Source organism: Liolophura sinensis, chromosome 8 (assembly GCF_032854445.1).
Source record: "Liolophura sinensis isolate JHLJ2023 chromosome 8, CUHK_Ljap_v2, whole genome shotgun sequence".
Lineage (NCBI taxonomy): Eukaryota > Metazoa > Mollusca > Polyplacophora > Chitonida > Chitonidae > Liolophura > Liolophura sinensis.
Window position 1 is genome coordinate 21,118,540 of NC_088302.1, and position 21,338 is coordinate 21,139,877.

The 21,338-nt window shown below is 37.9% G+C and overlaps 1 protein-coding gene across 2 annotated transcripts in view; it reads left to right on the top strand.

Moving 5' to 3' along the window:
• Nucleotides 1-21,338, top strand: part of LOC135472986 (phosphorylase b kinase regulatory subunit alpha, liver isoform-like) — a 58,813-nt gene that overhangs the window by 26,037 nt on the left and 11,438 nt on the right. For both annotated transcript variants that reach the window (XM_064752744.1, XM_064752743.1), the window contains 9 exons: nucleotides 1,451-1,495; nucleotides 4,526-4,645; nucleotides 10,917-10,961; nucleotides 11,888-12,110; nucleotides 12,598-12,676; nucleotides 13,950-14,027; nucleotides 14,856-14,935; nucleotides 17,933-18,141; nucleotides 18,875-18,973. In XM_064752744.1, the coding sequence (XP_064608814.1) occupies nucleotides 1,451-1,495; nucleotides 4,526-4,645; nucleotides 10,917-10,961; nucleotides 11,888-12,110; nucleotides 12,598-12,676; nucleotides 13,950-14,027; nucleotides 14,856-14,935; nucleotides 17,933-18,141; nucleotides 18,875-18,973 (978 nt within the window). The remainder of the gene's footprint in view (nucleotides 1-1,450; nucleotides 1,496-4,525; nucleotides 4,646-10,916; nucleotides 10,962-11,887; nucleotides 12,111-12,597; nucleotides 12,677-13,949; nucleotides 14,028-14,855; nucleotides 14,936-17,932; nucleotides 18,142-18,874; nucleotides 18,974-21,338) is intronic.

The following is a 21,338-nucleotide window of genomic DNA, read 5'->3' on the forward strand; positions in this document are numbered from 1 at the left end:
GTCAAGAGCATTTGAAAGAGCAGGGTCATTTGTGGATATACATCAGTGCTTGATGAAGTCATGCGTTCGTGGGTGATGTCACACTAGACCAAGTGGAAGGGACTTAAACTTATTGTTTCCATATAGTCTGACGAAAGACGATATCGGTTTTAATTCACTGCAATATTTTCACAATTTAGGAAAGCAATTCAGACTATCCCAGTCTTTATCTTTGCACCTTGCTTTTAAGACACAGATGTTTTGACACCAAAGTAGCTCTTTAAAGGAGGGTGTAAAAATAAAATTTGGAAATCATTTATAACTGTAATTTGTGGAAAATTAATCATTATACCATCTCAGCAATTTTTCCTGTTAAGGACATATTTTAACATGTTGGAAAAGTCTGGAAAAACTCAATTCATAAAAACCTCAAGCTCGGACAAAATAAAAAGTTGAACGTTCAGGTTTATTTTTATTCCATTTGTGGATTTTTCATTGTCGGCTTGCTTAAAAAACACAAAATAAAATTTGTGTCGTCTGACTATAGTTTACTCCTGTCCACACCTCTATAACAGTGGTTTTAATACCTTGCAGATTTGTACCAGCAATGTAGTAGATTATCGCATAATTTAAAGTCTTATGATGGGGTGGTCAGTGCTTTTATAAACTATCCTTAGAGAGATAATGACTGCAGTTTGAGTCTTTATGTAATGTTTTTAATATCCCTAGGATAATAGCATGTGAGTATTTGTAGCTTGATTATTCTGTTCTAGTTTGGGTAGTCCTCGTGTCCATCCAACACATACATGCAACAGCCACAGACAGCCACAGACATATAGACCACTACATGTAAAGTTATGCAATGTACATATGCATGTACAAGGTTTCACAATCAATATCATTGAATCCTCTCACCATAAAGCTGACTGCCTTCATATTAATGAAATGTTCACAATCAAGTACAAGAAATGACCTAGTAATTAACTGCCTGTTTGTACAGTTAAGCAGTCCTTATTTACTCGGTAGCAAAATTATGTAGTTCTCGCAATTTTGATAATTTAATGACATCTTTGCAATATGTTGCAATAGTTGTAATATTCTTGACATTGTTTTTAACATAGGCACCACCAATTTATTGCTCAATGTCTTAATTCACTGCCGTGTTTATTTCTTTTTTCAATGGTAACAGTGATTTGCTCATTTGAGGATTTGATAGCTTGCCTAAATGTTTAGAATTGTTCCAACCCAAGTTACATGTACAATGTGCATGGAAGATGGGAGTTGTCCTCCTTAGATGTTGTTGTGTTCTGAGTATTAGGAATGCCTGTAGATTGCACCAGATCTGCAGCTCTAGGTTCCTGTTTTTTGTGTGGGGAATATGATTTATGAATAGTAATGTAATCGTTGTGATCCCATAGCTTGAAGCAAGTGTTTCCCAATTTTGCTTTCTTTTGTTTCCCTCACTTTTGAGAAATCCGCTCAATCGTGCAAGCACGACTGGACAGAAGTGGAACAGGTATGTTTAGTGTGGCCTGATGGCATTAACACCTAGCTCTTCCTGTGTTTACACCTATGCATATATACATGTATTCTGTTATACTTGTGTGTGTGAGTAAACACTGATGGTATATTTGTAGCACAAGTTGTAGTTCTTCTTCAGGGCTAATCTTATGAAGGGAGATAACTTTGATTACTGGGAAGGAATGGTTTTCATTTTTTTTTTTTTTTTTTTTTTTTTTGGCTGAATATAAATTCTCTCAAATTCTGTTTTATATGTTACGTTAAATATTCCACGTATGTACATGTACATTCCTTGACAATACTTTCAAATCTGGAGAATGCAAATCTGTCTAGAAAAATTCTCGTTCAGTCTTCGTATATACATGTGTATATATATATGTATTTATTTATAGATATTAGCTCCAACCATAACATTGCACAACTTTTCTAACACATCCAAAATCGTCCTGCTTTTAACTTGATCAAGATTCTCTATTTCCTATATATCTCGTCAGCTCACACACATTTTCCGTGACTTTACTGAATTACACATTATAAACAGACATAGGTCATACATTGGAAGTTCAGTTATTGGTCATCAGTTTCTGTGCTCATCTCTTTATTTATTTATTTTGTTTTATTTATTTATTTATTTTTTTTTTTATTTATTTATTTATTTTTTTGTTACTTGGATTACCCTACATGACCTAAAATTTTGCCCACAAAAGTGCATTTTGGGTGCTGAAAATTTCCAATAAGGCATCCATCATTCCATGTTCCAAGTAAGCCTCAAAGCACCTTTCTAAAGTCAACTCTCAGAATGAGGAGAAAAGATCAAGTTAGTGATGGACAAAATTTATGGTCATTTTGGGTATGTCCACTTTGTATACTTTCTTGATTGCTGTGAAAAAGCTTTTTTACTTGACTTGAGACTCATCCATAAATGAATGGGCAATCTTTTCTTCCTCTTGGCGGTAATAGGTAAAGACAACAGCCAAGGCTTTTCTCCAGGAAGAATTTCACTGAAAGTTTCTCCTGTGGTTGACAACTTGTCCCATAAATACATTATTCATTGAATTAAAAAACAGAGTATCCATCGATGTTTTGATGTGGACAAATTTATTCTTTGAATGAATGAATAAGACTACATGCCCCATATTTTAACCAAGTCCTTGCCATTTATTCTTTGAGCCATTCCAGTGTATAGTTCAACCCTTGCAGGCGATACATGTAGTTGATCCTTGAAAGAATATAAGAAACCTTTATTTGAAGATGGCAGCTGTCCAATTGTAGTATTTTCTCTTCCTAACGACCCTCTTTAACAATACCTCAGGTAATTCATCCCATTCGTTAGATACACATACAGTAGTTCATCCTTTGTAGGAGATAGTTCATCCTGTGTAGGAGATAGTTCATCCTGTGTAGGAAATAGTTCATCCTGTGTAGGAGATAGTTCATCCTTTGTAGGAGATAGTTCATCCTTTGTAGATAATTTATCCCTTGTAGGAGATATTTCATCCCCTTGAGGAGTTTTTCCATTGAGCCTGTACAATGAATAATTCATTTGATTTCATACTCAAAGCCGACACTTTGCTGTAAAATCCTTTGCACTGTACAAAGTAACATTTGCACAGTAACATGTGAAATCTGATATCCATTAGAGTTGTAGACTTGTAATGAGTTGTTTTTCACCTGTAGAAACTTTGATACCAAATTCACCAAGGTGCTCCATTAAAACATGCATGTAGGTGTAACCATTGGTATTATTCTATTTGTTTCAATCAATACCATATACATGTACATGTGTTCATCATTGTTTGAAAAATATATACTGTAAATCTTCAACCTTTTTAACGACTAAAAGTGGAATTTATGCATACATATTATGAAAATGATGCTAAAAATGATTTGTTTGTTTTACTTAAGATGCAAGCTTCATAAAACTGGTCATATTCTTTCTCTACACCCCATAGTTCTCTCAGAATATTTCAAAATTTTTTTTGAAGAGGCAGTTAAAAAGGTTGAAGAATTGGGGTATTTAATCTTCCCGATTCGACAGCCCATATTAAGATGTGTTGTTGTTGACATGCCATTATTATATTAACTGCCTGATGTATTATTCAAATTGCTCTATTCATCAATATCTGTGCATATATGTAGGGTCACACATATACAGTTTGATGCACGTTGTGTCACATACGTGAATGTTCACATGCACTCTACAATTGTCATGGTTTTCTGAGCTGTGTGAATATGATAGTATTCAGAACAACACTTTCTGTGAACTGCATTGAGTAGCATTTCTTTTTCAGATTGAGTGTTTTATTATGTTTTGATCAAGTAATGTGTGATCTGTTTTGGATTGGAATGTATATATGGTTTGATAATTTACCACTGTATTGTTTACATTTATTGTTTATACTTGTATTGGGTATAGCACTGGAAGTGATTTTTTCCTCCACAAAAGTGCTATTTTATCCGCAAATAAATGTCAAAACATATTACTTTTGGTGCTGATACTGACATGGTTCCTGTAGGATATCCTGTTTTCTTAAACCTTTCTATAAAGATTGACAGAACTCTAAGAATCGCGCAAAATGTGCAACTTGTTCATGGACAGTTTTTGGTCATATTGCAGTATATGTAGATACAAGTCTTTCGACAGAGGGCTAGCTGGAAAAGGGAGTAATTTATGCCCAATCTAGGGTCTGGACATAGAAAGAAGAAATACGTGTAATGCAAAATCTGTTCACTAGGTTTTTATTTCTCTACTGAATCAACCACACAGACATGGTCTTGTAAGGAATTTAGTTAAATTTCCTTATGGGACATATTTTATTTTTCTTTATTTATTTGTTTGTTTAGGTTTTAATCAGTTAGGAAATATGTTACTTCAAGTTTTTGGTTGAAATTAAACCTTCCATCATATTCAAGGCTATACTAATAATAAATCTATCAGACAAACCCTGTTCCATGTGATCATGATTCTGTCATTGAGTGACGACTGTCTGATCATCTGTCAATCAACCCTCATAACGCTCCACAGGCCAAGCCCGCTATATGGCTTTCCAATACAGTCGAAGCACCTCTAGGATGTCGAGTCGAAGTTCTTCCCAGCACAGTACGGTATCTGAACATGAGGAGATAGAGGCTGGCTACTCTAGTGGTAGGTTTGCCTGACCACATGCCCATGTCAATCACCACATCTCACCTCTGATAACTCTTGAGCATTTACAATCACTTCATCTTGATAGTTTATACGGATTCATAGAGATGTTAATCATGGAATCAGTTGTGCAGCATCCCTGTGTAACATACTGCATCCAGTAACCTAATGGATAAGATGTTGTATGATAAAGATCCAAGGTCTAACAAAGATCCCTACCCAAAACGCTGGGTATATCTATCCGCACTTAGACCCTCATAGCGTTTCCTACCTGAAATTCTCTCAGTCAGCAATCCCCAAGCTGAGGGGATCGCACTTTTGCTGAACCACAATCAGCTTCAGTTCAGCTCAAATCGGTCATTTTTAGACTGAAAATCTGCAAATTTTGAACAGGCAGCCATATTTGCCTTCTCTTTGCCATGCGTTTTCCATGATAGAGACTTTTTGTTATTCAGAGATAAAAACCGTGCACTATGCATGACAAACGGAAAATCCAACTCATGGACAGTTGTCTGTTTTGAACCACACTTATGCATGCAAAGGTTATTGATAGCGAACATGGCTGTTTGTATACAATGTTTTTTTTTTTGGATTGTGATCTAGAAATGCTGTCTGTGATTGTATTTGGAGCTGATTGTGGTCCAGTAAAAACACAGTCCCCTCGGCTGAAGATTGCTGAATGAGAAAATGTCAGGTAGGGAAAGCTACGGAGGTTCTAAGTACGTATAGGAAAAATACCCAGTGTTTTGGGAAGGAATCTCATTGTCAGACGTTGTATCGTTAGAATACAAGATCAAATAATTAGGCCCTGCATCCAGCATACCTGTACAAAATATAATCCCAGGTATTGAAAAGGTACATGGGAAGCAGATTACACTATTGTCTGTATTACTGGTGATTGCTGGGATACTGTTGAAAAAAAAAACCCCTTTAGATTGAGTCATATATGACAGATATGAAGACAGGTAATCGTAAATGCCCTCATTTTCGGTCTCTCTTTAATATCTCACCTGACACAACTCTGCCTGTTGTCTGGTTGCCGTGACACCTCCTCCTCATGCCGTTCTCACCTGAACTCTGACACTTTAATAACTGCCCTCTATGCTACATATATTACAATACCTGATGTGGCTGTACCTCTAAGCATGGGTACCTGTTGTACTGGTACAGCTCTATTGTCCACAGGCTTTGGAAGTTCATTATTTGTTTCCATGTCTTGCAATTTTGAAAATTTGGAAGGTTTGGACACCAATCCTATCTGTTTTTCATGGTGGTCTGATGACATTGAAGTTCATATTTGTTAATCATCTGTTTATGATTAACTCCACGCTTCAGTTTTACATATGTTTTCTTGTCAATCTGTTTATATGTACACCCCCTTATACTTCCTCAGTTCAGTTCTGTGAGAATTGTGTCGCTCATGTATCCTTCTGGCTGTGCTCTTTCATTTTTGCAATGACTATGAGGGTTATGATTCTATGCTTTCCTGGCCTTCAGCCCTTTTTTGTTGGGTCATAAATGTATTTTCTAAGTATGCTGGCTTTTCTATCTTAAATTCGTTTATCGTCATATTCGTTTCTGGCTAGCAAACCTTTTTTCTTCCTGGTTGTGTCACTTTCTTCCATCCACACGTAGGCTTTTGTGCAAGAACTTTTCTACAGACCTAATCGAAAGTTCTCTGCATATATTCTGTACCTCCATGGTTGGTGGTTCTCAACCCCCCAGACCAGTGGATCTCAATCCCCATGGCTTGTGGCTCTCCATCCCCATGGCTTGTGGTTCTCAACCAACCAGGCCAGTTTTTCTTAATCCCCATGGCTTATGACTCTAAACCACCCAGTCCATTTGTTCTTAATCCCCATGGCTTATGTCTCTCAGCCAACCAGGCCAGTTTTTCTTAATCCCCATGGCTTATGACTCTAAACCACCCAGCCCATTTGCTCTTAACCCCCATGGCTTATGTCTCTCAACCAACCAGGCCAGTTTTTCTTAATCCCCATGGCTTATGACTCTAAACCATCCAGCCCATTTGTTCTTAATCCCCATGGCTCTTGGCTCTCAACCAACCAGGCGAGCTTTTCTTAATCCCCATGGCTTATGACTCTTAACCACATAAATCAGTGGCTCAGTCTCCTTGTGGCTGTCTACCTACATAACCAGTGATGCTCAATATCCATGACCAATGGTGTACACCGATTCCGACATGATTCTCAGTCTCCATTGCCTGTGGGCCCTCTACCATCCTGGCTTACAGCTCTACCACTGTTACTCTGCCACTTTGGTTTATGGCTGTCATTCACACATTGCTACTGGCTCTCCATGATCCTCATGGCTTATGGCTTTCTACCACCCTGACTTATGACCCTCAGTTTTCATGGTTTGTGGCTCCCTACCAGCCTGGCATACAGCTCTTGACCATATTGACTTATGACTTTTCTAACACCATGACTTACACAAGTATGGCTCTTTACCATTAATGCTAGTATCTCTGCCATGCTGCCTTACATGTTTGGTACTGGTGCTCTACCATCCTTCTTGGGAGCCGTGTCTTGCCCTGACCTACATTTATTTTATTGTAGCTGGTTACCTGTTCTCTACCATTTAATTGACAATTGTTCTCTCTACCCTCTTATTGGCAATTGTTCTCTGTATCATCTCGGATGGTGGTTCTTAAACCATGTCTATTAGTCTCTTACATGCAGGATTTATGTGGATCTCATCAGTGTTGATTTTAGTAATTTCAACCCTGGTTTACCAGTATGGCTCTCTTTAGTGCTCAGTAACACCAAATGGCCTCCACCCTATCCTTCAGCTCACTTCTATCCTCTCTAATACAGCACCACTTCATTCCGAGTCTGATCCAGTTTGATTTACGCCACTTTTTCCAGCCCGGTGTATGTTTAGTTCAAACCTGTTATTCATGTGTTCCAGCCTGACTGTGTATTATGCATAGTTCCAGTCTGTTGAACTGGTTGTTTTAGTCTGCCCTTCCAGTCTGGCACACAGTTGTATCCTTGTATGCCATTTGCTTGAGTCTGGCCTTTGGACATTTTCCAGCCTGGTATGTTCCAGCCTGGTACACAATTTGTTCCAGTGTGGTTCCTGTTTTTGTTGCAGACTGGTTCACATTGTGTTCCAATCTTGTATACATTTCATCCAAGGCTGAAATCAGCTTTTTGTCTCAATTGGGTATTCCTTTCATTTTAGCTTGACAATTCCTTTTGTAAGCATAACTGATATACGCTTCTTTCCAGCCTGGTCTAAGTTTCATTGTTCTATCATGCTACACATTTTGTCCCAGCATAGTACACTATTTGTTCTAATGGGGTGGTCCCTTTGGCCTAGCCAGATATATGCTTTTTTTTCAGCATGATACACCATTTGTTCAAGTGGTGTATTCTATCTGTCCCAGCAAGGTGTACACTTTGTTCCAGCATGGTACATGTACCTCATTTGTTCCAGTGTGGCATTCTCTTCGTCTTAGCACAATATGCTCTTTATTCCACCGTGCAGGTACACCATTTTTTTCCTGGGGATATTATATTTGTCTCTGCCCCATACATGTATACGCTTTCAGCCTGTTTTTTTTCATTGGTCCAATCATCCAACCTGTTCTGTGTTAAGTTTTCTTTTAGCCTGATTATGTTTTGGCTTTCTTTCCTTTTCATCGTTTTGAGTAGCTTCAGTTTATGTTGTTCAAAGCTGGTAAATAAATTTTACCAAGCACCTCAAATTCACTGTGTAACCAGTGTGGTATCTACTTATTCATGGTAAAGCAAAATCAAGATTCATGCTTGCATCAATAGCAGCACAACAAGGACTGTGACTTTTCATTAACAAAAGGAAGTTATGTTTTGATCAGTGTAAAGCAAAGTTATAATACAATTCCGAAATGTATAGGCCTAAATTTTTAACAGTGTAAAGCTGAAACGTTGAGTTTTCTTAGAAAGGTGAGTTGAATTTGGCTGGATTTTCTGATAAAAACCACTCTGCACATTTGGGCTTGAAGCCTGTGCGGCACACAAGAATCATTCATGTAGTTCCTGAAATTCAAAGATATTTCCAAACTAGATATTACCCTTTCATGCCTTTGCTCACATGTCTCCTAGCTAGTAATATTTGTTTTCCTGGTTATCAGTTCTGACATTGTCATAAATCTCAAAGAAAGCATGCTGATTATATTGGCCTCTGGGAGGACTTTTTCAAGTTTGTGATAAGCATTAGGTGTAGGATGATGGCATATGGGGTTGTGTTTTCACGCTTGTTAATGCTGTTATGAGAGATCTTCTCTGAGTGCATGATAAGGGAATGGTATTGTATTCTGGGGATTGTGGCAGGGTTTTGGCATGGACCGAGCTAGTAGTTTAGTAACACATGCTTTTCCCCTCGGCATGGTAATAGCACATACATTCACATTCAGTGTGCACGTATATATGTACAGATGTATTTTGGTTAGTGTGTGCTTTGTTTGCATATGTTATTTAGCCACTTATATCCTTACTTCAACTATTATGTATTTTTCCATGCTGATCTGATTTGTCTTTAGACAATTAAGTTTTGTTATTTAATTATGAACAGATTTAACCTGCAGCTCAAATGGCAGCTTTGTTTACAACAGTTCCTACATGTAAACATCAAATTTCAGCCCACATGAGGGCTCAATGAGGCTCAAGAAGTATACATGTAACATTTGTTTAGTGATACAAAAGTGGACCAGGGCATACTTATATTGATTCTTGGAATAGTGAGTTAAGAAAACAAGATACACCTTGTTGAAACAAGCTGCCAGATACAGATTTTTTTTTTCAACGGTATGACATATATTTTTTAATCTTTCATTTAACGTGATGTATTAAAATGTATTATAGTATTGTGATACGTACGTGGGAAGGTCTGTCAGGTTGTGGGTTTCCACCGGGCTGTGCCCGGTTTCCACCCACCATAATGCTGGCCGCCGTCATATAAGTGAAATATTCTTGAGTACGGCGTAAAACACCAATCAAATAAATAAATAAATAAGTATTGTAATAAGGTGTATTTAATGATGAATCTGTTTGCTGTGTTTTAATATGGTGTTGATATTTTTGTGATGGTAATTTATCACCCACTATGTTAACCTAGATACATATCATGTGTACTGAATTTTACACAGCTTTAATATCCATGCTTTATTTTCCCTCACCATCATAAAAGTCGTGCATTAATAACATTTGCAACAACTGAATTTTTGACTGCAACTCCCTGCACTTTGATTTCATGTGTGATTATTGAATGTAGGCAATATAAATCAACCTGTGTATATTTTACTGCTTGAATCATCCCCTGTGGAAGCTTGTCTGTGATTATGGTTGCTAAGTTGAAATCTTGATGGTCTAAACTCACTAGTTTTTTTTAGAATATGTTGAGCGTCAATAGTTCCTGCCCCCTCTCCTTCAGTGGATAACATTTTAATAAGATCAGTGTAAATGACTTACCTCATGATGATAATGTACATAACAAGTAAATAATCATTTCTGTTAACTTACAGTACAATTGTTCAATTTGTTTGTTTGTTTGTTTGTTTTTTGTTTTTTTTTCATCTGTTAAACAGAAATGTTTTAAGGATGAACAGCTTACTACATAGACAATGGTTTCCTGTGTTACTTTGTCTCCAACTCAAAATTTCATGACATTTTATCAACCATTCAGAAGATGTTTCTAGACCACTTCTGGAGGGTTGGGGTGCTTCATGAGCTAAGTACAGCAGGTTTATCTTATAAACTAAATGTCAAGACCAAAATGCCTTTCGTTTGCCTGATTGGAATCATATTCAGCTGGTGACACATGTTTAAAACACGTGAAATTTCTTTTCGTTATCAAATCTTCATGAATATATACGGTGTGTGAAATTCCTCAAGAACAAAGCCCTATACATGTAGCATTGCTGAATCACTGAGCTGGCAATTTGAGAGCAGGTTTATCTTATAAACTAAATATCAAGACCAAAATGCCTTTCGTTTGCCTGATTGGAATCATATTCAGCTGGTGACACATGTTTAAAACACGTGAAATTTCTTTTCGTCATCAAATCTTCATGAATATATACGGTGTGCGAAATTCCTCAAGAACAAAGTCTTATACATGTAGCATTGCTGAATCACTGAGCTGCCAATTTGAGAGCAAGGGACTCCAAAACCTAGTAGTAAGATGTCAATGCTAATAAATCATGAACATGTGTACTGAGATTGGTTTGCCTGCATGTTTGTCTATACTAGTCTGTGTCAACTTTCAGGTGGGTCATGTCCTGTTAGCCCCAACTCATCAGGCTCCTCAGGGGGTAGGTCACACACTACTGTACACATCTATCCTAAGATACTTGAAAATGCATGTTTAGGAAATGTACCAATTTATACGTGTTAAGAGGTGGAGAACATGATTTGGGATGGGGGGGGGGATGTAGAGGGATTTTTTTAAATGCATATAAGGTTTAGTTATTAAAATGATAGTCTCAGTCTCTGATAAATACTTTTGGTTGGTGATTGAATAATAGAACTGTTTATGTTAGCAATATTTGAACTACATGTGTTATGTCGGGAGCATTGAATGTTCTTGATTGTATGTTGGTGAAGTCAATGTGGATGTTGTTAACAACTCTAAAGCATTTGGTGAACAAAGTGATTAACGTTTCCTGTAAGATAGTTTTTTTGTCCCCACGTAAAGCATGTCGCCAGTTCCAGCTGAACTCATGATTCTAGCATTTAGCAACTTTAATATTTCCCAATAAGAATAACATCATTTTCCTTCACACCATCAACAAAAGTCATATACCATTTGGTTCATTTTATAATTGTAATTGTAACCATGTTGTCACATCACACAACATAGGGTTTGCAACAAAAATTCATAATGAGTGAGCCTCTTGTTTTTCTCTGTAATCAAAGTCAGCTAAAATTAACTGGGATCATAGAAATTGTTGGTATGCTGATCTTTCTAAATATGGATAACATTGTGTCTTAGGATTGGATTACTAAATTATATAGTTGATGATTAAAGTCTCTTTTTAATGAGTGTTGGTACATGTATTTTATATTTTGATCGATGTTGAAATTTTGTGATTATCAGTCCTGCATACTTATTTGTCTGACTCTTCATTTATTTACGTTGAAATAAGACATGTAGTAATTATCATGCTGCATATTTCACCTGTTGAGTTGATACAGGTATATTCCACTCCTTACATATACCTGTGATGGTGTTCAATAGATTTCCACCTGTCGCACCTGAAACCTGGGTCAGCTGCAGATCAGTCTATCTCCCCTTTTGAAAGTCCCTCCACCTCACCACATATTCATCGCAAACCCCCTGGTATGTCCCAGTCCGAGTCTGACTTCAACACCGCAGACTTCCGGGACCTGATCGAAACCCTGGAGAAGACAGAGAGCCTTCATGAGCAGGCAGACATCCTACACTGTCTTTTCATCAACAAGTAATATAGTTTGTGACCATTACATATTACTGTATTTCACCCTAAATTTGGTATGTAAAAATGGATTTTCAGAAGAACATGAAGGTCTTAAAATGATACATTGAAGCCAACACTTAAGTTTCCCTGATAAGAAATTAATCTAACTTTACAAAAGAAGTAGTGTTTTAGGTGAATGAATCAACCAGAATGGAGCAAAGTGTGTCACTCTTATTAAACATATGTGTTATCATCCTTCTTGTTTTAGTGCCATGCTCCGGGAGTGCTGGGGGTGGTGGTAGGGGGGGGGGGGGAGAGTTCTGGTCAGACATTTGCTCTGTATCAATATTATCATAGATGTACTTATATATGGTATAGTTATTTTTTCAAACTTATTTTTATAATATTTTATACAGTTTCAAATTGGTTATTAATGAATAAGGTGCACGCTATTTTGTCTATTTGTTGAAATGGTTGTGGAAATGTGGCTTTGGTTTTTTTTTGTAAACAGAGGTCTAGACTGGGACACAGAGATTGGAGGAAAGAAAGGCTGCACTGTGCGAGATCTTCTGGTGGAACTCTATGAAAAGGTATGTTCAGTACAGTGATATTGGTGAAACAGTGGTCTAAGGTACCTATTTTCAAAGGTTAACAGCTGGGGTTTAAAGAAATGATTTTATGCATGGGTTAGTGGTCAGCATAATACCCAAGGAGCCTCTCAACAATGTGGCAGATGTGAGTTCACGTCCAGCTTATTCTGGCTTCCTCTCTAGTTGTACATGGGAAGGTCTGACAGCAACCTGCAGATAGTCGTGGCTTTTCCTCCCACCGTAATGCTTGCCACCAAATAAATAACTAAATGAAAACTCAGCCAATGGAGGCCTCTGTCCATATTGAAAAGTAGAGACTTAACTTCAGCCCATGTTGAGAAATTTAAACTTTGGGGTTCTTTTGGTGGGTAATTAAATCACATTATTAAACGAAAGGAATACATTTATACAGCCTGTATCTTAAATGTAAGAGCCATATAAACTGTTATTTATTTTCATTTATTTATTGTGACATCACTGTGGTTCTACTTAAACTGTTACTCCTACCATATGATTAATATGTATTTCCAGTCTCCGCTAAATATGTACTTTTATCATGATAATCGTGAATTTTAAGGTCTGTGAAAGCCAACTCTTAAGTGGAAGAGTTTGGAATGTACTAGAGGGCCACACCATGCCTGCATGTATGGCTACAGGCTGCCAAAATGAGATTAGAATGCCATGCCCTGAATAGCTACTGGGCAAAGCTAATCTCGATGACGAATGTAAACTACTAAAATGGCAGCCTGAAGGAGACTTCTTTGCCCGGTTTCCTCCCACAATAATGCTGGCTGCTGTCGTATAAGTGAAATATTCTTGAGTACGGCGTAAAACACCAAATAAATAAATAAATAAATAAATAAAGGAGACTTCTAAGCCTTCAATGTTTAACTATTAGATACTCAAATAACAAGCACAGTTGGCAGAAAAGGTATAGGTTGTATAAATGTGCTCTATTCTTTTAAACCTCATTGGTCAAAGATAAGTGAACCTCTCTTTAGAAGCCAGTAGCCCACTCAGCCATTGAGGACCTCTGTCTACCAGGCATGTGTTGGTGAAGGCTTCAGTCCCAAGAAGGTTTAGTTTGAGAGTTCTGAATGGTTAATCTTGTTTCTTCATGAATCACGTTAAGAGAGACTCATCCTTAATCACTGGTGCCTCAGACTCTTACCTTGTCTACAAGAAATTTATCACTGAATATTTATGTTTATGGACACAGGAGCTCCGAATATACAATTATCTACTCATTGACTTGTTTTGTGTGTGTTCACAGGCTGGTCATTGGAAGCAGTGGTGGTTAGTCCGTCACACGGCTGGCATGTTGAGGAAGAGAGTGGAAGACCTAGCCCTGGTAAACCTATTGACTTGTCTGAAGGACTATTCACACCATGCATGAGGCACATGTATACCATTAACTGAGTTAAATTCTTCAACACTCTGATTGGCCTTTCAAAAATGTTCAAGATCTGTTGGTTTACATCTTACATGGTTTGAAGGTTGGAATTTGGCATTAGCTGTTTACGGAGCAGTAGCCCTGCAATACCCTAAATTTTATCAAATACTCTTGTGTTATGTGTAGGTGATAATCAAAGGGAATATTTCTGCCAGCAACCTGCAGATGGTCATGGGTTTCCCCCAGGCTCTGCTGGCTGCTGTCACATTTGTGAAATATTCTAGAGTACGGCCTTAAACACCAGTCCAGTAAATCAAAGAACATATATTTAAGGTGTTTGTTAAAAATATACGTACTACAGAAAAAAAAAGCAGTATTAAGGCTTCTGATTTAGGCAAAAGGTCTAAAAAATATAACCAAGACTATTATATAATTTAGAAAATGGTTTAAGTATTACAGTTTTAATAGGTATTCAACTAAGTGCTATTTTTTGGTTGAGATCTGTTGACTAAAAGATCTGGATGGTTGACATACATTGCTGGCAGTTAGGTGCTTGACTGTGGTTGGTGGTTCAAAACCTGATTTGTTCTCAGCCGGTTTTATGAATCTGTGCTCTACCCGCAAAGTAAATATTAAATTCTGTTCATGCTGTTGTAATCTTGACTGCATTGGAAAGACATTTCTATAGGAAATATTTCCCAAATGACTGTCTAAAGCTGTTATTTGTTGTGAAGTATGTAGATATCTTTGCAGCATTGTTGCTAACTGTGTTACTGTAATTTGCAGGCTGCAGCAGACCTCCTGGTGCGACAGAAGCAGCTTTCTGTGGGCTTGCCACCTGAACCTAGAGAGAAGATTATTACTCGGTGAGACTGTTAAACTGTACTACATTTCTGGTGATTCTCTGATTCTGGTCCTTCTTCGAAAACATACAGCAGATTATAATCCATGTTAAAACATCCATACCCTTTGTGTTGTGACTGAGCCCTCCTCCTAATTTGCAGTGTAGCTATTAAAGGTTCTCCCCCTTATTTGCAGTGTAACTGAGTCCACTCTGTTTGCAATGTAACTGAGTTCATCATCTTTACAATGACGCTCAGCCCACTGCCTTTGCAATGTAACTGATCCCCTTCCCCAACTCCCCAGTGCAGTGTAACTGATCCCCCCTTCCCATTGCAGTGTAACTGATCCCCCCTCCCTATTGCAGTATAACTGAGGCCTCTCCCCATTGCAGTGTAGCTGATCCCCCCTCCCCATTGCAGTGTAACTGATCCCCCCCTCCCTATTGCAGTATAACTGAGGCCATCCCCCATTGCAGCGTAGCTGATCCCCCCTCCCCATTGCAGTGTAACTGATCCCCCCTACCCATTGCAGTATAACAATATCACAATGACGAGCAGAGCTTGCAGTTTCTGTGTCATGCTGTAAATACCATCCCCTGTCGTCTCCACCGTATTCCGTCTCCTACTGTCTTACTGCAGTTCTGTTTTCGCCTGATATTGGTGGTACTTAGCATATGATGAACATGTATACACGTACATGTATGATATGTGGGCGTCATGCTGGCTTCATCTCCAGCCATAAGTGGAAAGGTCTGCCAGCAACCTGTGGATAGTGATGGGTTTCTCTGGGCTCTGCCCAGTGTCCTCCAACCATAATGTTGGCCGCAGCCGTATAAGTGAAATATGCTTGAGTACGTGTAAAACACCAATCAAATAAATACATAAATTAAAAATTTTCTTGTTGTTAATAATGGGCATCACTTAAAGATGATGTGTTGTAGACAGAGACAAGTCGTCGTATCTCTCTACATTGTCTCAGTATTATAGTGAGGTCTAGCTGCTCCTAACTGTTTACCCATTATTAAGCTCCCCTGATCCTTGGGAAACATAATTGGGTTTCTATAAAAGATAACACTATAAAACTGTTCTACTGGACAATGTATATTATTTACTGACATTGTGGCGACAACCTATCGCCTTCAACAGAGTAAGGTGTTTGAGAGAGGGGTAAAGGAAGCCGTTTTCATAAGGGTTAAAATCCCACTCTCAACTGCAATGGAGGACTCAGATTTAACCTGTCACACACCTGAGACACAGTGTTGAAAAAATGTCAGTTAGCTAGTGCAAATGTACCGTAACATGGTAAAATTTGTTCCCTCATGTAAAACTGTATTATATTCAAATTTGGTCACTATATACTAGCTCCTATTGTCTCATTATTTTAAATTGTATAAACCAATTTTATACTTTCAACCATGAACGTGAACTGTGTTCACCAGGAAACTTGTACATACTGTTTTGTTAACTTTGTTTTTGTATGTGACTTCAGTATAAATAGGAATTCTTTTTGTTTAACACCTGACTCTGTTGAAGGCGATAGGTTGTCGCAGCAACATCAGTAAATAATATACAATGTCCAGTAGAACAGTTTTATAGTGTTATCGTTTATAGTATACTAGTCTGGATGTCTGAAAATCTACATTCCTATATAATTGGGTTTCCTTGTTCCTTTGTTATTAATTCATCACTCATTGAGACAGAAAAGAGCAGCATTATTTTATTTATGGAGATAAAGTTTCCATTCTTGGTAAAGACAACATCTAACTGTGAGGAACTTTATGATGTTGTATTTTACCAGGGTCTCTCATCTGCAGATGCAGGGTGGAGCTCAACGGTCTCTTAAGCTCTCCTGGTAAACTTTCCTCTCCTGCCCGTCGTTGTCTTATCGTTGTGACAGAAAAAAATGCTTCTCAATGTACTCATTTGTGTATACAGTATTTTGCTTGATACTTGTTTTACAGCTCTCTGTCTTCCTCTGCCTACAGGATCTTATTTCAGCCCAAAACTTCTTTTGCTCTCAATTTACAAAGATTAATTAGTCTTCTGATTGGCAGTGTTAAGGCTTTTCTTTTTGTTTCAAAAGCAGTAATGGTTGCCCACCTATACATGCAGTATTTCCAGTATAGACAGTACTGTATTTTTGGTTCAGTCAATATGTACTGTATGCATGGAGTAAGTTCCAAAAACTTGAAAGTAATAAATTATTCTGGCGTAGATTTCTATAAAATACCCTTGTTCTCATCGTTTTGGACGTGAATGATGCTTTCTTCTAATTTTAATACTTTTGTGGTTTGAACAAATATTACAAACATTTTCTTTTTGTCTAATGTCAGGACCAGACTAAAAACATCCTAGAATATGTCAAGGTATGCAGTGAGGAGATCTACAAAATGGTTAAACAAATGGTGTAAGGGAGTAGGTTGGAGAGCTTGATCAGTTAGGCATTCTGCATGGTGGTGGACTGTTGTAGAGCAAGCATTCAGGGTTTCTCAATGAATACCCAGTCAGATGGTTAAACTGACTGTCCCAGCTTTTTCCAATGTGAAATTTGCGTGTACTAAAATTTGGAATTAACGTTTTGACGACTCACAGCCAACCGCAAGAAAATGTAGGAGTATTACATTGGCCTGAGCAGTTTGACAGCAATGTGATACTTGCCCTCAGAATTTATATACAAAAAAAACCCCAAAAATGTATTTTTAGATGCAAATATAGATCAAAATATTACATTTAAAAGTGAAACCCAAGCCGTCGTCATACCATTGAAAAGACCTCAAAATATCTGATGATTGGAACTCTCTAAATCAGATATGAGTAGTAACGCAGTCACGCATGAAATTTTATGTCAAGTACAGTTCAAAGTCAAGCAGGTCTGGGCAGAAATCGTGAGAGCACTCTTTCCCCCGCAAAACAAAACACAGTGAAGCGTTATCTCATTTCAGGACATTGACTTGCCTATACATTTAAACTGGTCTCCACGTGTCTCCAGTCTAAAGTAAGTGTGGACATTTTCCTTCACAGTCCTCTACCCCCAGACGAGCTAGCCTCCATCATCTTTGACGCGTATGGTGAGGATGTAAGCACGGCCACCCTGACCCAGGAGATCCTTATCTACCTGGCCATGTTTATCAGGACTGAGCCTAAGCTATTCAACGAGATGTTACGTCTGAGGGTAGGGCTCATCATTCAGGTGATGGCCTCCGAGCTGGCCAGGACTCTCAAATGCACAGGTAATACAGTCTGGTCTATACTCTGAAATGCACAGGTAATATGGTCTTGCCAGGACTTTCAAAGGCACAGGTATTAATGCAGTCTGGTCAGGACTCTCAAAATGCACAGGTAATATGGTTTGGCCTCGACTTTCAAATACACAGGTATTGATACAGTCTGGTCAGGACTCTAAAATTCACAGGTAATGCTGTCTGGCAGGAACTCTCAAAATATACAAGTAATACTGTCTGGCCGGGACTCTCAAATGCACAAGTAATACAGTCTGGCTGTGACCCTAAAACCAGCAAGTAATATGGTCTGGCCAGGGACTCTTAAATGCACATGTGACAACTGTATGTCATATGACAAACCACTGTCCAGGAATATAATTTTGATTTATTGATTTCATTAATTAACATCATAGTTTATGTTTCACTTGTTAACTTGTTAAGGATATGTCATCTATGTGCTCGTGTAACCTTAAGGATTGTAGGCTTGTAACATATTATACATGCAGTTTATGTCCCGTTTGGTGACTTAAAGATGGGTGATCAGTGGGCTTGTAACATGTTACAGTTCATGTTTTACTTGGTGAGATAGCCATGTGACATGTTGTTGTTGTTGATAACTTAATTGCAAGGATACATGTATGCTATCAGTTTACATATCCATCACTGTGTTGTCCCTCTCTCTTTTTCTCTCTCTCTCTGAGACTCATGGATGTGTTGTTAATTCTCTGGTGTCGTGTTGTAGGTGATGAGGCATCAGACCACCTCTTGAATCTTAGTCCCTTTGAGATGAAGACTCTGTTACACCACATTCTGAGCGGCAAGGAGTTTCTGATTCACAATGGTGAGTGTAAGCTAACCCAGGCAGGGTACTTTTCAAATTCTGTACCCTAACATTTTGTTCGATTTATATCCATGGGTTTAGAATACAAGTTTTCTATTCCTGCACATGGCCAGCTTTAGCTTAGTCAGCGTGAAATCAAAAACAATCTGATATTATAATGATCAGTATGTGACTGAATATCCTTTGCTTTGTATTGATAGATCACCAGGGTATAGCAGAAATTGTTGTAACATTTCAGTCATTAATTCATTTAGTGAAATGTCTCTATCTAGTTTGTGTGTTGAAACTACATTAAAAATCACGATAAATATATGGTTACACATTCAAATTGTGCTACATTAGATTGACTTGTATCTTTGTTAAAGTGATTGCTTTTCTAAGATGAAGCGTGGGTTCAAACCCAGTATTGCCTGGGGAATTCGTTGATTCCATTTGCCCTTAATCTTCCTGGGGCCTTAACTGTGATGTTTGGGTAGTCTAACATTCGTTGGACCAACTTATCTTCTACAAATATGATCCCAAATGTGTCTCTACGTCACATTCGTCAGTAACTTGCTAAAGGTCGGTGGTTTACTCCGGGCACTCCAATTACTGTCACCAATAAAACTGACCTCCATGATATGTCTCCTGTTGTAATTTAGTCCCATTAGGAGGAGGTAGGTACAGTGTACTGCACCAGCTTCACTTGTCAAGTATTCAGTATGCAGGTTTTGAGATACGACGTTATGACCTGTGGCAACCATTTGTAACATGATGTCTTTGCTTTATGACACAGTAGGATCAGTCTACCAATTTTAACATGGGATCTTACATTTTAACGTGGGGCCTTACATTTTAACATGGGGTCTTACATTTTAACATGGGATATTACATTTTAACATGGGAGCTTACATTTTAACATGGGATCTTACATTTTAAAATGGGAGCTTACATTTGAACATGGGATCTTACATTTGAACATGGGGTCTTACATTTGAACATGGGGTCTTGCATTTGGACATGGGATCTTACATTTCAACATGGGGTCTTACTTTTGAACATGGGGTGGGGTTCCAAATATTGCAAAAATAATGAGGAACTTGTAAAGCACCTTCCCATCTGTATCAAGACAGTCCAAAGCTGTGAACTCATGTTCTTTCCTTTATTATGTCACAATTATGGGTGTGTGCTCATAAAACATATATGAAGTACACAAACACAGAAGAAAAAGATACATTCTACTTTCATTTCGACCTATACTGTGTAGCTTTGTCCTCGTGTCTCCCATTGTATTCTGTTGGTAGTTTGATCTAAACAGGAGTACTTATATCGTGTCCATGTTAAAAGATAGACAAACAACCCGCCATGTCATAAAGTGGCGACATGATTCTGCGCTGGAAAGTCACTCTGTTGTCGTAGCGAAGTGAATGGAAAACTGCACATTCGCCTCTGTCATCAACCCAAGATTCATGGTTATGATCACCCACTGAACTTATCATAATGATATTCAGAAATAACAGTACCCATCATTGTTATTCTCACCATTTCTAACCTTTATAACAATGATTTTGGCGTAACACTGAAGTTGAATATTTTAGATTGTAATATTTTTTCATGATTTTATACAATGTATATGAAAATTAGCTCAAAAAGAACATCCCATTTGCATGCATATGTGGCCAATGCAAAGTTTTGCATCTGTTTTGTACATAAATGCTGATACAATGTTTATTAGGGTAAACAATATTTGCATGAGCTATATGAATGGTTTGTTGCTTATAGTTTTGTTTATGTTTTAATGTATTGCCCCGGTGATAGAGGTGAATTTATTTTTCTTGTATGAATTTGATGAATTATATCCTACTCGGTCTGCCAGCAACCTGTGGATGGTCGTGGGTTTGCCCCGGGCTCTGCCCGGTTTCCTCTCACCATAATGCTGGCCGCCGCGGTATAAGCGAAATATAACATCAATCAAATAAATAAATATATCCTACCCTGTTCTGCAAAAGTATGATTAATGGTTAAAATAACCTGAACATATGTGAACTATCAATATTAGAAATAGTGACAGAAGGCACAAGGTCCTAAATTCACAACACTATGTTAAAGTGTTTACTGTATTCGAAGCAAATTGATGTACAGCAGTATTTGAATATTGAGTATAAAATCCTTTGTCTCAGCTGTGTAATGTGTGATACTCACACAAAATGCTTTGAGATTTGTAAACAGCATTTACATCTACACGTGTACATATACATGTAAATACATACACCCCCACCCATCCGCGCAACCCCCTCCCCACTGCCCGCTCCTCTAAATTATGAAAACTTCATATAATATAAGAGTTATTAAATATCAGCCCCACTTTGAAAAAAGTTATACCCCT